At 29.9% G+C, this 16,456-nt stretch overlaps 1 protein-coding gene across 2 annotated transcripts in view; it reads right to left on the bottom strand.

Annotated features, from left to right (window-relative positions):
* The window catches only part of LOC129953285 (single-stranded DNA-binding protein 3), a 74,234-nt gene that overhangs the window by 32,378 nt on the left and 25,400 nt on the right, over window positions 1–16,456 (bottom strand). Inside the window, exons 3-9 of one of the 2 annotated variants that reach the window (XM_056066303.1) lie at window positions 13,632–15,798; window positions 9,440–9,512; window positions 9,274–9,335; window positions 9,064–9,148; window positions 6,523–6,567; window positions 6,369–6,455; window positions 3,334–3,426 (exon numbers count right to left, since the gene is read on the bottom strand). In XM_056066303.1, coding sequence (XP_055922278.1) covers window positions 3,334–3,426; window positions 6,369–6,455; window positions 6,523–6,567; window positions 9,064–9,148; window positions 9,274–9,335; window positions 9,440–9,512; window positions 13,632–13,687 — 501 coding nt within the window. In that variant the 5' untranslated portion in view covers window positions 13,688–15,798. The remainder of the gene's footprint in view (window positions 1–3,333; window positions 3,427–6,368; window positions 6,456–6,522; window positions 6,568–9,063; window positions 9,149–9,273; window positions 9,336–9,439; window positions 9,513–13,631; window positions 15,799–16,456) is intronic. The other variant, XM_056066304.1, reaches the window with a different exon arrangement.

Below are 16,456 nucleotides of genomic sequence, written 5' to 3'. Positions count from 1 at the left end.
TCATGACATCCTTTTATTTTTGCAGGCTTAAATTGTTTGATTTACTTGACAAAGTAGATTTGAAGTAATGATTTTTAATTTTCAAAACAGATATTATGTGCATTTGGCCAAATATATAAATTAAAATACCTAATATCCAAGCGTACAGTTTAACTTCTTCAGAAAGATGTGCACTCTTATGTACTTATAATGTCTTTTCGCTCAAGTCCATGAACTTTATTAGTGCTTGGGAGTAATGTACCCAAGTCTTACGAAAATATTATATGTGCATATATCTTGCAGTTGAGGTTCGGTAGATTGTCTGGGACTCGGCAATGTTGATAAATTTAAAGAAATGTTGGAAATTCTTTAAGTCATCTCTAGTACACATCTTTTAAATTTTCTGTTAACTGATAGTAATAAATAAGGTTTTATCAATGTAAGAAGAGACTTTACAAGTGACATACATATGTGCATCATTTGCTGCATTATCGATATTTTTTACAAAATATGTCGACATGTTTGAGAACTCAAAAAATGTTACTTATGTATGTCTCTTATTTTATTTACAATAGCTCTGATGCTGTTATGATGTGCATGTAAAACTGTCCAAAAATATCACACACATAGCAAGCAGTCCTTAGAACTACTAAGTAGAATTGTTCAGGATTCCAATTCAGTGTCTGCCTAAGAGTTTTTTCTTGTAATGCATACAGCTGGTCAGTGGCATAAGAACTTGGCAGTGTCTTCTTCCTTATCATCATTATTTCACAGAAATAATCTGCACTTGCACAAGAATTGGTTGACCATGGAATTTTTTTGGCTTTAACTAGTTCTTGGGAGATATGTAACTTGATTCAACAAAAAAAATTGTATTACCGATTTGGAAGTATCTAATGCAAAAGTGCATAACTCTTACGAACTAGGAAATGATTTCTCTACATAAGATAAGTTTTCGACAAGTTTTTTTGCACGATGCAAGCAAAGTTTTAAATAAATAATTATATTGAATACTAAATTAATAGATTTGATCGTTTGTTTATTTTTGTTGAGATATCAAGTTGAAATTCTTGTGCAAAACATACGGACTTGTCTAAGAGTTATCTTAAAACACTTTAAGAAAAAAATCCACGACATTTAAGGACCACTTTTGTAAACTAAAACTTGAGTTATTTTATGGGAATAAATCTCAAAACATATGTTCGAGACTATTATTTTGCATTTGTCTCTAATTAATATTTGATTTTTTGGTGTCAATATATTTATTTATAATATGGCTGTCAAGTGAGTAGAGTGGCCACTGTGCTTATTTTGGCCTTAACTTTTTTTAAGACGTTGGCACAGGTTAAAGTTAAAAACAATTTAAAAAGATCCTTAACATAGCTGTCATGCCGGGGGCCCTACTCTGTAACGCGTTTCGAAAGCCAATATTTTCGAAAACGAATATTTTGTACTCTCTAATTCTAATGCGGATAAGAAATCTAGTACTTACGGAATGACAAACCCGCATTCGGATTTTTCGTACCTGGCAATGCGTTTCTGAATATCATTAGCGTTCGAAAACCAACATTTTGTTTCTACACCAAGAGAGGTAACGAATTGCAATTCGAAGGTCGTTTTTAAAGGACACAAAAGGAAAGTGGTGTGAAATAGATAAAATATAAGTAAGGAAATTATAATTTTATTCAAAATTTAAGCAAATAAATTCCATTACTGAGAATCATCAGCGAAAAATGTGCATACCAAACAAATGCAATTTGAAATTATGGTGGAATTCGTATGACTTGAAGGAAAAATGTATACTTTGGGAAAAGACAAATTTCAGAAAAAAAAAAACGAAATTACCATGAAAAAAATCAACTTTAACTTTCTAATCATCAATTAAAAATAGTGTAGAAGAGTAAAAAGAGCAATTACAAAGCAATGAAGTGTAAACAAAAAAAATCAATTCGATAATTCTCATGTGATAATAATGACTGAATTTTAATTTTTTCCTCGTCTTCTTTGTGATTTGTTTTGATTTTTTTGTATTTTTGCTTTTACAAATCTCATAGGAAATACTTCGAAACTCGGTAAATCCATTCTATAAATAGAAAAAGTACTAGATGATTGTTTTATTCGATTCTAACATTTTACAGAGTACGAATTCATAAACGAATCGAATTTCAGATTCGAATCGGATTGGCTTTCGAAACACATTACAGAGTAGGGCGCCAGTTTGCCTGCAAGCTGAAAAGTTACAAGAAACATTTGATTCCGGGATCATTTAACTACGCAAAACCTAATTATTTAGAATTCTGGGATCCATTCCCCACGAATTTAATTACGCAAATGAGAAAAACAATAACATTGCAAATGAGAAAAACAACAACATTGCAACAATTTATTTATAAGGAAAATTGTATTGAAATGAATGGGTTAAACAATTTCTGTTTCAGTTTTTGTGATTGTTTTTTTTTATATTACATAAGTCCTCTTTTTTGTAACAAAACGCAATTAAATATTATATTAGCTTGAAATGAATAATTCGCTGACAAATAAATATAAATTGTTAATTACACTGAAGCAAAATACATACTTTATTCACTTTAATAATACTGGATAATGTTTTCATTCGTAAATACAAACTAAATTATTTAAAAAATCTCAAATAATAATGGCCTACAACACAATATATTAGTGAAACCTGTACAAGAAATTGAGCATATGCATTTTTCTCAGTGGACTTAAGCATTTATATTTCTTTGAAGCTTTGAATAAATACCGATCTCATGTTTATCTTTACTTGTCAGAACAGAATCATGCGAAACTATTTTTCACATCTGCTTAGAATAAGGTCATGAATTGATAAATTCTCCAAGAGTAATCTTGGCAGATATTACTTTTGGCATAAGCCATTCCGTTTCACATTAAATTTGATTAAGCAAATGTCTTATTTTATTTAGTTCTACATACATCTTTACAGCACTAAACTACAAAAGAGCATTGCTTTGCGTTATTTACTAAGTAAATCTACCCATTAATACCATTTTTGTACAAAATGTGATTTTGAAGTTATGAAACTCTTTTGTTTTTTATTTTAAGTACGTTGAATTATTCTAATGTTAGTCAAAAAAAAAAAAAACTGAGAGAAATTATAAAAACTAGAGAAATAATGTCATATTGTTATAAAGGTGTGAAATATGAATATGAGTTTGATATGGCCTATAGTGTAATGAGATGAAATTGAGCGCATGTAATGTTTTATGTTTTATTACAACGCTGCTTTATATACATACACGAAAAATTTCCCACATATTTTTTTATTCATACATTATATTTTTCTTTATAAACTGCAACAAAAAAGAAACTAACCTGACCAGGCATCATTTGTGATGGTGGGGGTTGGGGGTGCGGGGACTGTTGACTTGATGAATGAGTAGGTGGTGATGGCCGCATTGTGGAATTCTGAAAACATAATAAATAGCAGCAACAACACAAAAATGGAAACATGAAGGAAAACAAAAACTCTACACTTAAATATATACTTTTCAAACCAATTAAAGGATTCAGAAAATAACAACTCATTTCAAATTGAGACGTCCAAAATAATGTTTTTTTAAACTTATTTCCTTAACCAAAACTATTTTCTTAAAAGAAGATTTCATTTTTCATTTTATTCTGAACGTCTCAAATATATAACATCTTTAGTAAATAAAAAAAAGTGATCTAATGATAGTTAAACAAAAAACATGCTAAATTCAACTTTTAAGAGGTACCTTTATTTTTAACTTTATATTTGACTTGTGAACGAAGACGTTTATTGAAGTACTTATGCTTTAGAGATTCACTTTATAATCAAGTTAACTAAATATATTACACATTTAATTTTTCCTAGTAACGTGAATAATTCAATTGTTTTGAAAATTTAATACCATCATCATCTTTGAACATTTCAAATATAAGTCTTTTTTTCAAGCGCGAAGATATTGAGGAAAAAAGTTATAGTCGACGATTAGGTATCTCTTCGACCCAAAGGATTACCAATTGCTATTGAGACACCATTGTTTAACGCTGACATTGTTTTTCTAATTCAATATTTTGGCTCTTGCAAAAAATCGTTTTCGATCACACTTGTAATTATGACATTTCATTTTTTGTTAAAGCAATTATTTCTTAACAGTTAATTTTTACAAATTTGTGGGAAATTTTCTATGTTATTTTTGTGATGTAAGACGTTTTCGTTTGAATATTGCAGCTTTTTTATATTGTATTTAATTCTTATGAGTAATTTTTGAGTATGAAAAATGAGATGATAATGGATATTTTGTTTAAAATACTTGTAACACAAATTATATTGGCGATGCTACTGACTTTATTTTTAGAAAATTTGTCAAAATAAATATATTAATAAGATTAAGAAAAATACAAGCATTTTTTTCTGTTTTTATTATTAATACCAAAACGGAATTCATTTTGAGTTAAATGTACTTGATGTATTTCATAATTAAATAGGTAAGGTAAAAAAAACGACGCAAATCTACAAAATGAATGTTATGTATTTAAAAATATTCTACAATACTCAATTTAAGATTAAAATTACTGCGAAAACTTAGTCAAAACATTTATGATACTATTCGTTTTGTAACGGCTACTTAGTGTAAATCCTTCTTGTTTTTATTTTACGGAAAACCACTTAAAAATTCCTCCCGGTTTAGGACACTAAAAAACAGTAATATTTAAGATTTTTATAAAATTCCCCTGCAACAGATATCACTATTCAAAAAATATGCTCTTAAAGTTAATATAAACATTTATTTGTATACACGGCAGTCCAACATTCTTTACCTGAACAATATGTAACACGTTCGGATAACAAAAATTGGATTTTTGATGCATACTTTTTGAAAAAGAGCGTTTTTTTTAAATGGGGAACAACCGCTTATATGGTATCAGCACTTTTTTATGAATCCGTACATACAAATATTTTGAAGATCGAATAATTATAGATCTGGATTTGGATATTTTGGATATAAAAGTAATACAAACGTTTTAAATCATGAGCATTTATTTGAGATTCTCCGAAAATGTATGCCGAAAGAAATACAACGCGAGAAAAGCCGCTGTATTTGAACTTTGAACAGGATAATGACCCTAAGCACACGTCCAGAATTTTCTAAGATTACCTCAAGGATAGAGAAGACGAAGAAATCTTACAACTCATGACATGGCCGCCGCAATCACAATTATTAACCTTAAATTGTTATTGTGGGAGTCTCTGGATAGAAGGGCCCTTTATCAATAATGTATGTAGGGTTTTCCAATAAGGACTTGTACATCGCTTCAAATGGTATATCGGCTTCAATTCTATGTTCAGCTTAATTGTATAGGTGTAACCAAGATTCTTACGCTAAATACGTCATAACGTGGTTTGAGCGTTTTCAATTCTTGAGAATGTCGTGGAATTGACTTATTTGGATATTTTACTATGGACGCCTGAACGGCAGCGATATTATCGACACTACTCGTTGTCTCACTGACATGCAGAATATCACACAACGAATATGTAGACTTAATTATTTGCACTAGAGCCAGAATAACGACCGAAAATTGGAGTTAACTCTTTTAAAGTTACGATGACCAAATGTACTCGTATGTACACAATTTTGATACCTGTTCGTTAATGTACTTTACCATGATGAACATTTTTAATTTACGGAATAAATAGAAAATTACATCTCTATAATTTATTTAAGGGTGCGTTCTCACTAAATGGTGAAGGTAAAACTAAAGCCAGTTAAGCTTTTACATTAGCATTTTTTATGTTGTTCTCATTTTACTTTTAGAGCATATTTATTGAACCTAAATATTACTTCAATATCTGTCACACTCTTTCAAAAATTATTATAAATGTACGTTTTTTTGGTCTCCTCAGCCAGGAAGATTAATTAACGTTGGTTAATGACATAAGTTTCAATGAGCTTGTGAATAGACCTCTAAACAAATGTATTAAAAATAAAAATATTAATATAGCTTTTTTCTGCTTCTTCATCTCCCGTCACACAAGTGGCATTAAGTTTTCCTATTGAGGTATTTATCTGCCACAACTCAACCAGGGATATTTGATAAGTACAAAAAAAACACCCACCCGATAAGTTTCTGCTGCTAACTAAATCAAAAACAATACTACTACAACTTATGTACTTAATATCAAGCACTTTGAACTTAAAATTTAAAGCATTTTCTCATAAATGAATTATTAAAGTTGAAAATTGAGAAAGTTAAATTAAATAAAAAAAGAGATATATGTTTTCTAAAATTAAAACGAACAGTTCAATTCATTTAATCGATACTGTTTTTCTAATTTTTTTAAATTTTACTCAGTGTACTTCCATTCAATAAAAACTTACAGGAAAAAAGTTAGGTGCCATGGGACCTCCTGGCATCCCTTCATTTGGTGGTAACTGTCCTAATGGGCTTGGTGCTGGACCCGCATTCTTTATTTATAAGAAAAAATAAATTAATTTATTTTATTTTTCTTCATATACAAAAAACATTACTTACATGTCCACCAATTCCATTTACACCATAACCAGAACTCACGAATCCCTTTAATTAAAAGATATCATACATAAACAATTTTATATTTTTTTTTATACATTCAATACTGTAGAGTGCAAAATAATTCATTGTTTAATCTTATTTTTGTTGGCATCTATAGGAAGCCTAATCGGTAAACGTTGGATGTGTGTGGAAAAACAATTGCACTCCTTCCTATGTCTATGAAGGTTACAACCTGCTTCCGCACTCACCCGATAACTGCACACGCGTTTTATGTCACAACTGTATGGAAAGTCACCTATTTTCTTATGTCTAAATTTTACTCAAAAAAAGTCCTCCACTAACAGTTTCTTCTTAAATCAATTAAATTAACTTACGTAGTCGACACAAGAAATAATATACAGACTACAAATACAACCCAAACTATTTCAACAATCAACAACACCTATTCACAATTATTGAAAACAACAACCAAAGCTCCTGCAGTTTTGAGTGTACGCTTTACTATTTTTGAAAAGCAACTCGTTAATCGACAAAGCAGTAAACCGTACAAAAAAATCAAATCAAATGGGGTGGCTCAACAGTCCGTTGTGAACCAGGGCCTAGTGACAACCATTCCTGTGTGCGAGTACTCTTGTCAGGAATGGAAGGGACCTACAATTTTAGGCCGAATCCGAACGGCTAGTTTCAGAAAGCACTTTTTCATGACAAGAATTACTCTTGAAGGATTTGTCAATTCCTCGCAATAGGTAGTACCCGCGAAAATAATTTTTTTTTTAAATTAAGGTGGCACAGGCAGGGATTGAACCCAAGACCCCTTGCATGACAGTCCAACGCACTAACCATCATGCCACGGCTACTGAACCGTACAGTAAATCAAAAAATCATTGGTCATCTACATAATCCTTCAATCCAGAAACACCAAATATCCGAAAAAAGAACACAATTTTCAAATCTTTTAAAATGAATCATATGGTAAGGCCTATAAAACCAATAATACTAAATGATCTTTCTTAGGATTTCATTAAGGCCAAAAACTGGAACACCTCAGATTCTACAAAATTTGGAATTACCTACGAAAATTACAAATTAAAAAAAAAAAAACAAGTTATTTCTACTGTTAAAGCTGTTTCAAATACCAAGAATACTGCCAACCTCATCAATGATCCTCATTATTCAAACCAACATATCTCACTAATGTGGATGCCACGTCGGGATCTGAATAGCATGAGCGTTACCAAAATGATGCCCTAATTTTGCATAATAAAACCACCAAAGTCAAGTAAAAACTATGAACCTCGAAATTGTGGAACCAATGTAGAGTTTGTGTCCACAGAATTGAAATAATCACGAAATTTACTTGTTTAGGAAAGAAGTCATTTAGTCATCTAATATATATATATATATATATATTAATTTTAGCGACAGTGTTTTGGTAATTAAAAGAAATCTAGAATTAGAAGAATAGAATTTTAAGACAGTAGTGAGTGCCCAAAATATTTTTTCTGACTTATAATCATTTTCTTCGGAATTACAGCCTGCTGAAAATTAATTCCAAATTTCTATTTGTTTCCTATCCCTTCATTAGGGTGGCTTGGATAAAGCTCTAGTCAAAGGACTATCGAAAAAAAATCGTAATTTTTGCAACGTCCTGTGTAAAAGTTATGGTTCATACATTTCAACCTTGGTGAAGAATCGGCTCATGTTAGCCGTATCCTAAGGTGGTGACACACAGAACACTTTTTTGAATTGAACGACTTTGTGGTTGAAAAAAAAGAACACCCTAATGTATGCGCATGCTATAAAATCGGAAAATCAGTAAAAATCAAGTAGAAGCACAAGGTTTATCATATTCAACAAATGTATACGGGAAAAATAGCACGGAATTTCTCTTATCTTCGTAAAGTGGAGTTCAGAACATGGCCACTATCGAAAGTGTCCTTTCTTAATTAATATCTCAATATAAGATTCTGAGACCTTAGTTCAGATTGGGATTATTAAAAAAAGTATTCAAAAATTCGTACATATGTATGTAAAAATGTTTAAACATTTTAGTTTTCGATTCGAAACAATGTAATATTTTTTCGATATGAGGTGTTTGATATTTAATCAAAAATCATGCATCTAAACATTTAGCATTTGATAAACGTGCCTCAGTGCGCAATAGGACAGGAAGATTAATATACGGTGTTTTAACAAGTTAAAAAAATATCAACTGTTCCAGATGGGTAACACACACATATAATCTCATTTTTGTATTGTCATTATTCAAAGGATACTTTGAAGCAAAGATTTTGTGCAGTTGTTTCGTTAGAGAGAGACTCTATCTACATAAATTTACCCATATTATCCATGTCTACCCACACACGCATACACAACAATAGCTCTTCGTTTGTATTTTATCTCTCACTCTCGGTAGTTTTAAATCCTACTGCTTTTGAATATTTGTTTTATTTTTTTTTATTTCTAGGGGTACGTTTTTTTTTTGTTTGCTTAAAGCTTACAGAAAAAAACAATATCTGAGATCCAGATTGAAGAACTTACGTAATCGTGAAACGCTTTAGCTTCTGATGAATGGTCACACTGATCTCTTCGTTCTGGTGCTGCGCAGTACAAGTCCCAAAATACACTGCAAAAAAATAAAAACAAAACAAAAATAAAATAATATTCATATTTTGTTAGGGAAAGGGGAGTAAACAAAAAGGTATAGTATAAGGGAAGGTTTAAGGAAAATAAACAAGTGTTGCAACTTACCACCACCATGTGTGAAGAAACCCAGGCGGCTCCCCTAATGTTATATTCTTCTCCCATCGGATCTGTTTTTGGTAGAAAAACAAACGCACATAAATGAAACCACATTTAATTAAAATTACTATATAAAATAATGGCTGAAGGTTTGATTTTTCAAATTCATACTTACTTCAGAAAGAAATGTCTGTGCAGCTTTCTGTGCGCCAACGTGTAGGAGGTATTCATAAACATAAAGGGCAAGTCTGAAAATTGTTTAAATACATAAATAATTAGTTATTGGTAAAACCTTTAAATACAATTAAAATAACAAAGTAATGAATACGATTGATCGATAAGACTATTTGTCGACTGTGAAATAAACATCATTGTTTTCAGGTTGAACATGCATGCTCGTCCTGAATCTTAAACACAATAGAATAAGCTACAACTTTTACTGGAATTGGATAATCATCACCAATATTCAATGCAAATGTATCTGCAGCAACATATTTGATTTAAAAATCTACTCGATACGACATTTACTGTTACTGAAATTTAAAGTATGGTAAACTGTAAGCATCCTTTTGATAAAATCTCAGTTGCTAATGTTTTGTTGAAATCTACAGTATGGTCATTATTCTTTTGTCTCCAACTAGGCGTCAATGATAGGATTTTATTTGATTTATATTGAGTTTTATAAGTGTGATGGAAAAAAGAATAATTAAATAAAGGAGCTATCGAAACCAAATTTACTGAGGATGCTAAGTATCCAGGGGTGGATTGGATTCGGCTAAGGTAATTTTCCATTAATGACAGTCAAAACGAACGCATTTTGATCTATGTGAGATGGTAGTCAAATTGATAGCTAAAAAGGTGCCACAACAAAAATGTGGTAATCATTTTCTAACAAAAAATTTGTTTCTGAATAGAGCTACCAGACTCTTAAACAAACAACTGAAACATTCAGCTACCTTTTTTTGTTAAAAAAAGACAGCGAGCTAGTCGAAATGCTGTATTTTAAAATACATATACCTATATGGCCAAAATTCTGTATTATACTGCATGGTCATAACACTGTATGGTTAATATCCTGTATTTCAAACTATTGTACATTTAAAATATTGTATCACAAAATGCTGTATTGTCAAAATACTTTCATTCATAATCCTGTATGATGCTGAAGTTTTGACAGATTAATTAGCTTTGTGTAATTGTTGATTATGATAGGAAGAATTCATGTTAAAATGTTATCATTTACATATATAGTTTTAGGTTTTGTTAATTCAAAGACTTATGAATTATCATAGGTACATATGTTATTGTTCAAGGGAAGTATATTACAAAATCATGCTAATGAACTATTATATTGATGTTTTATTAAAAAAAAAGGTATTTTGTTGTGAAAATTCTGAATTACACATTCCTGTTAATAGGCTGAAAAATAAAAATCTTTTTGATATACAGAATTTTAAAATACAATAATTTGAAACACATAATTTTAAGATACAGTATATTAAATACAGTATACCCCTTCTGACTGACAACGCTTTTGATACTTTTATTTAGATATTTTATAGAGCCACTATACAAATTTCACCATGGCACCGATAAATTTTGACAATTCTAATCTGAAATTGTTCAATTAAATTGATTCATCTTACGCACGGGAAGCTCGGGATAGTGAATTTGACTATCAAAAATGTGACAATCTCTTATCACCTAAGACGATTCCTCCAGTTCGTACTTTGTCCATAAATTGTGGTCTAAATGTAGAACTTTTGAAAATATAAGAGTCAAAAGAGAAATATTTGTTTGTTTATAAGTAAATTAAAAATAGAATATTTAATTTAAAGAAGTGATAAATCAAACAAAATGACACATGGTTATTTCAAATGTAGTTTGAACTGTCATTTTTGTTTATATATATAATATATATAAACCCAATAAATAATAATCTCAAGGCACGCATCATTTAATAGTGTCTAAAATTCACTACGAAAGAACGGTTTGTTTATAAAAAGATTAGGTTTGTTTATAAAAGGAGAAAAAAAGTAATTTAGTAACAAAAAACATTCTATGATCAGCTTGACTGCAATATGGGCTTGAATGAGTGTAATGGCCAAAATTCTCAAGACCATTAGCAAGACTTTTCGCGGAGACAAATCTTACAATGCCTTTAAGGCTAGGTACATCAGTGGACTAATTATGTCTTTTAAGTAAACAGAATCTTATTTATCGTGGATATAATAATAATAAAATGTATATGTTTATATATTTTTTCTGAGTCTAAAAAGGGTAAATCAACATCCATTTCAATTTATTGTTTTTAGAGTAAGTTTGACTGAGCGGTGTACTCGGGATACAGGTGCCGTATTAGTTATGGAAATATATTATAAAGAGTTGGTTAATATATATGAGGAGGATGTACGTAGGTCAAGTTGACAAGGTGGAAATATAGTTGGGTGTAAGACTAAGAATAGCGGTGGCGCGCTGTTAAGGGTATGTGGCATAAGGTCAGTATTAAGTTTGAATTGTTTTTTTTGAACTGTGCGGGGATAGAAATGAGATCAGAAGAAACTCTTTGAGGCTGTAGTTAAGGTCTTGCGCTGTTAAAAGAAGTATTACTGTAGCTAGGTACATTGGCTTGTTGGGATTTAGAGGATTTGGTAAAATTTAAATCAATATTGGTGTTTTAAAACAAGAATAAGAGATATTTGGGAAAACACTTGTTTCAAACACCCAGTTATGTCCAGGTTGCCCACCATTAGTGACAGATATTTCAGCAAAAAACAGAAATGATTTTTGTATTAATTCTATCATCAATTTCACATATCTCTGCTTTCCAATTAGGGATAAACAAACGTCACCTTTCAATCAACCGGCCGATGCTTCATATATACTATTTGTATTTGTGAATTGAATAGATCATTACAGTCAAATTTGATGACAGATTCATTTAAGGTTTTGAGATACCTTTCGATGCAAACCAATTAAGCGGAAAAACATTTTTTCGAGGACGTTATGTTTATCTACGAAAGATTTAGTACACACGTCATTTTATTTGAAAACAATTGTATTCCTTTGCTTTGACATATAATGCCCAGAATCAGAGGAGATAGAAATGTGTCTCGGCAAAAATTAGTCATTTATATAAATATGAAAGTGTCTTTCGGAAATTTGAAATACAGACCACTAACTAAATCAAATACATTGTTAGGTTCATTACAGTTCGCGTAACCGATAATCTTATTGACTAAGGGCAGGGCAATCAGAAATTTGCATCTGATGTATAAATTATCGGTAATACGATTAGTACTATCTTCAATTTAATATAAAAAGATTGCTAATAGAGTCCACCACTTTAGACCTAGAGCTTATTAACTAATTTGTTAACAAAATTGAAGTTTGTGACTTGCTATAGGATGGAAAACTATCAATGTTGTGCCCGTTTATGTATCATATAAATTGTTTATAGTTAAGTATAATTATATGAATTACGTAAAATTTTAAAATATTGCATATTTCCTAGAAAATTGTCATTATGCTTCTGTCAGGAGCTTCAATTAGGGCATTCGCGTAGTTTTAGAAAGTAAAACATTGATATGGTGAACAGATTAAGTAAAAATAAGGATAAGGATAAGATGATCAACACCGGTATAGAAAAAAGACAAAACAATTTTGCCATGCCTACAGTGTATAAAAACTTAACAACTTGCATTAAAGTACAAAGCACAAAAGAACCCTACTTTGACTGCGAAAATTGGTCATGTGAGAAAGAACAATTCGATTTTCAGTATTTACTAAGACTTCTGATTCGTTCAATCGGTTTTATAAATAGCATTTGAAGAAGACCAAATCATTTTGGTTTTGTGCTTGGTCTTTTAAAACCAGAGTCTGTACCAATCAACCGGTCTTCTGTAATGTTTGGTTTAATAAGCGCTTTTCACTTAATCATTAAGAAGCTGAAACCAACAGAAAAATATGAATACAATAATCAAACAAAAATAATGCTTAATTGAGGCATTTACATTTTTTATCCTCTTTACATTCAGGCCTATCGAGAATTCCATCGTAATCGGAAACTTTTACGAATCTCGAAAATCGTATTACATATTCCGTTCGTAATGCAAAATTTTATGAGGTTTTCCTTTGCGAACGTATTTGGTATTAGTTTTTTTTCTGGATTTGTAAACGTTTCCGTGGAATTCCTGTGCCGGTTTCAAAACAGCTCGAGAACTAAGCAAAACATTTAAAGGTAATTAAAAATCAAGAAATACTACTTAGGATATGTGAACTGTCTGCTTCATGCTGATACCGTCGTATTTTACTTTAAATAGTTTTAACTAGAAAATAAATTTCAATAAATATTTTTTTTAACTTACTTTTCTCTAGCTTGTGCATCCGAGGGCACTGTTGAATTTTTTGACTTTCCATACATAATTTTTTTCTGTGACGTGATGAAGTTTATACTTAATCCTTTTGCGTGTATAAATATATAAAGATATACTTTTAACTTTGTATTTTTTTATTGTATATACACAAAATTTGAGATTTAAATATATATATTTTTTTATAAATTAAAGACTCCGCTTTTTCTTCTTTATTTTTTCGACTTTTTATTTGAATATTTTCGATTTTTTAGTTTAAAATTATTAGTAACAAAACATACGCATTTGTGAGTTTCTTGGTTTTTGTTTTTTTTTGTTGTTTAATTAATTTTAATGTTTTTAAGTCGCCATTAACTTCGCATTACTCATACGTGATTTATAACAAATTTCAATGAATTTAATAAAAAGGACGACGATGATGTTGACGATGGCTTTGTTAGCAGTTTTAAGTTTGAGCTGAATGACAACAAAAAACACCACGTATATTGTTTAAAACTTGACGTAAATGACGAGAACGATGACAATAACAACGACTGTGTTAAGGACGACAAGAATAAAAACGACGAAAATAACGAGGAGGAAAACAACGAGACGTTGGAATTTGTTGGTGTTTTAATGGTTTTGTTTACACTAATTGTTGTTGAAATCAATTCTTTATATTGATTAACGTCAGCGACTGACGATTTGTAATTTTTTCTAATAATATTACGATGGTTTTGATTGCGATTTCGATTCCAACAACGACAATTAGTATTATTTGTTTCACTTATTCGATAACTTATTATTCTATGTTTGTTATTGGTGTTGTGGATTTGTATACAATAGTTTCTACTTAATTTTCTGGCTTTTGGGGTTTTTATTATTGGTGTAATGGTTGATGATGATGCGAACAATAATTCTGCTCCTGGTAATATATTGCTTTGAATATTTCTTTTGTTTGTATTTTTAGTATAAGAAGTTGATTTGGTGTTACAATTGGAGATATTAATATATCTTTTAAGTTTGTTTTTAATTCTTAGAAGTTCCTGTCCATTCGCTAAGAAAGATGCTGATTCTTCTTCTATTTGCTGGTGACGACTTACTTTTTGTTGTTGAAGTTTTTGTTTATTAGAATATTGTTGCTTATGCTGCTGTTGCTGTTTTTTATGTTGACGAAAACTTGGCAAGCGATGCAGCATAATTAACGAAAATGCTTTCTGAAACAATCTTACCTCAGACTCAGATTGTTTGTTGGTTGGTTTTGTTTTTGAAGTTATTTTGTTGATTCGTGTTTGTCGCACTATTTCTCTAATACTATATAATATTAAACTATAAGTTGATGTTATGAATGATGAAATTATTATATTAGTTGATATTAACTGCAATTTAGCTAATTTTAGTTTATTTATTTTATTTTCGTAACCGGTTTTCGATTTGACGAAGCACACACTAACGATAACGTTTAATTTTTTATCATTTATATCACTTGGACTTTTCATAATTATCAACAACAATAATACTTTGGAATTCTTTTACTATAATTTTTATTATTATTTATAAGATTTATGTTTCTTTTCAATGTGATTTCGTTTATTTTTGTTAGTTTAAAAATATAACTAAAATCAATTGTTGCATCAAAACTACTGCTACAAAACTTATTAATTTTAAACATTTTTCTTGGTGATTGATTTATATAAATTAATTAACATTATATTTTTGATTTTGTTGTTCATAACATATTACTTACAAAATATATATATACTTTTCATTCAATTCAAGACCCCTCACAATGTCATTGATGTTTAACGTCATATGTATAAATTTTAATAGATTGCTTATTTCTACATTTTTGTAGTAAAATGGTTCAATGTTTTTGTTTTGGTTTTAATGATTGTTAAAATATTGCTACTTGTTTTGAGTGTGATGTAAATATTTTTGTATTATTAATAAGGAAGGACGCGAGGCAATGGTTTAAAAAAATAATGTGTTGCCACCAATCTCTTCGATGTTTACTTTATTTGTTTGTTTTTTTTTTTTGTTATTATTATTTTTATTAACTGCCGCTGTAAGTGTTATTTGATTCTTCTTAATATTTTTGACGTGATTTTGTTACTAGTAGCGTATATATGGTTGGATGAATTTCTTCAATTTTTGTTGCGCATTTGTTTTAAAGAATGTTTGCCTGTGGAAAAAAAGAAAAATGTATTTATATATTTTTTTTAACATTCTTGAAAAAAAGATAATATGAAAAGTATTAGCATAAATTATACGAGTTTCAACTTTTTGAGATAGCGAAACACTTCTTTATTGTTCTTTGGTTCGTTGAATAGTTTATATAGGTAGCTCCGCTTCTAGATTTATTTCAAATAGTTTTTGGCTGATCCTCAGCACATTGTTCAAATTTACCTATCTAATATTTCCTGAGCGTGCTTGTGTATATCTAAAGCTTTTCAGCTGTCGTCCCATACAGAAAAGCGACTTTTTACTAAATTATCACAACAAGTGTTCTTACATTTCTTTTAAATTACTTAACGCTCCTCCTCAGCTTTTGCATTAAGGTAAAGAACAAAAAATTTGGTTTCAGAACACCTCAAGCCACGTAAGAACGATTTTTATATCTTACAATATTGTCAAATTAGTCAGTGCTCTAACAATTGACAAAAAAGCCAAATTCCTTAAATGAAAAATTGTATTTTAATTAGAAGAAAAGGCATAAGAAAATAAAATTTGCAACGTAATTATTCATTAAAAAGTGTTTGAAGTAATGTATCTAAAAATTACTTATATTAGTAAAAAACATGAAGTGCATCGTTTAAAAGTTTTCTCATATTATTCTCAAA

This window comes from Eupeodes corollae, chromosome X (genome assembly GCF_945859685.1).
Source record: "Eupeodes corollae chromosome X, idEupCoro1.1, whole genome shotgun sequence".
Lineage (NCBI taxonomy): Eukaryota > Metazoa > Arthropoda > Insecta > Diptera > Syrphidae > Eupeodes > Eupeodes corollae.
Note: the sequence above shows the minus strand (reverse complement) of the source record. Positions and strands in the feature narration are given on the sequence as shown.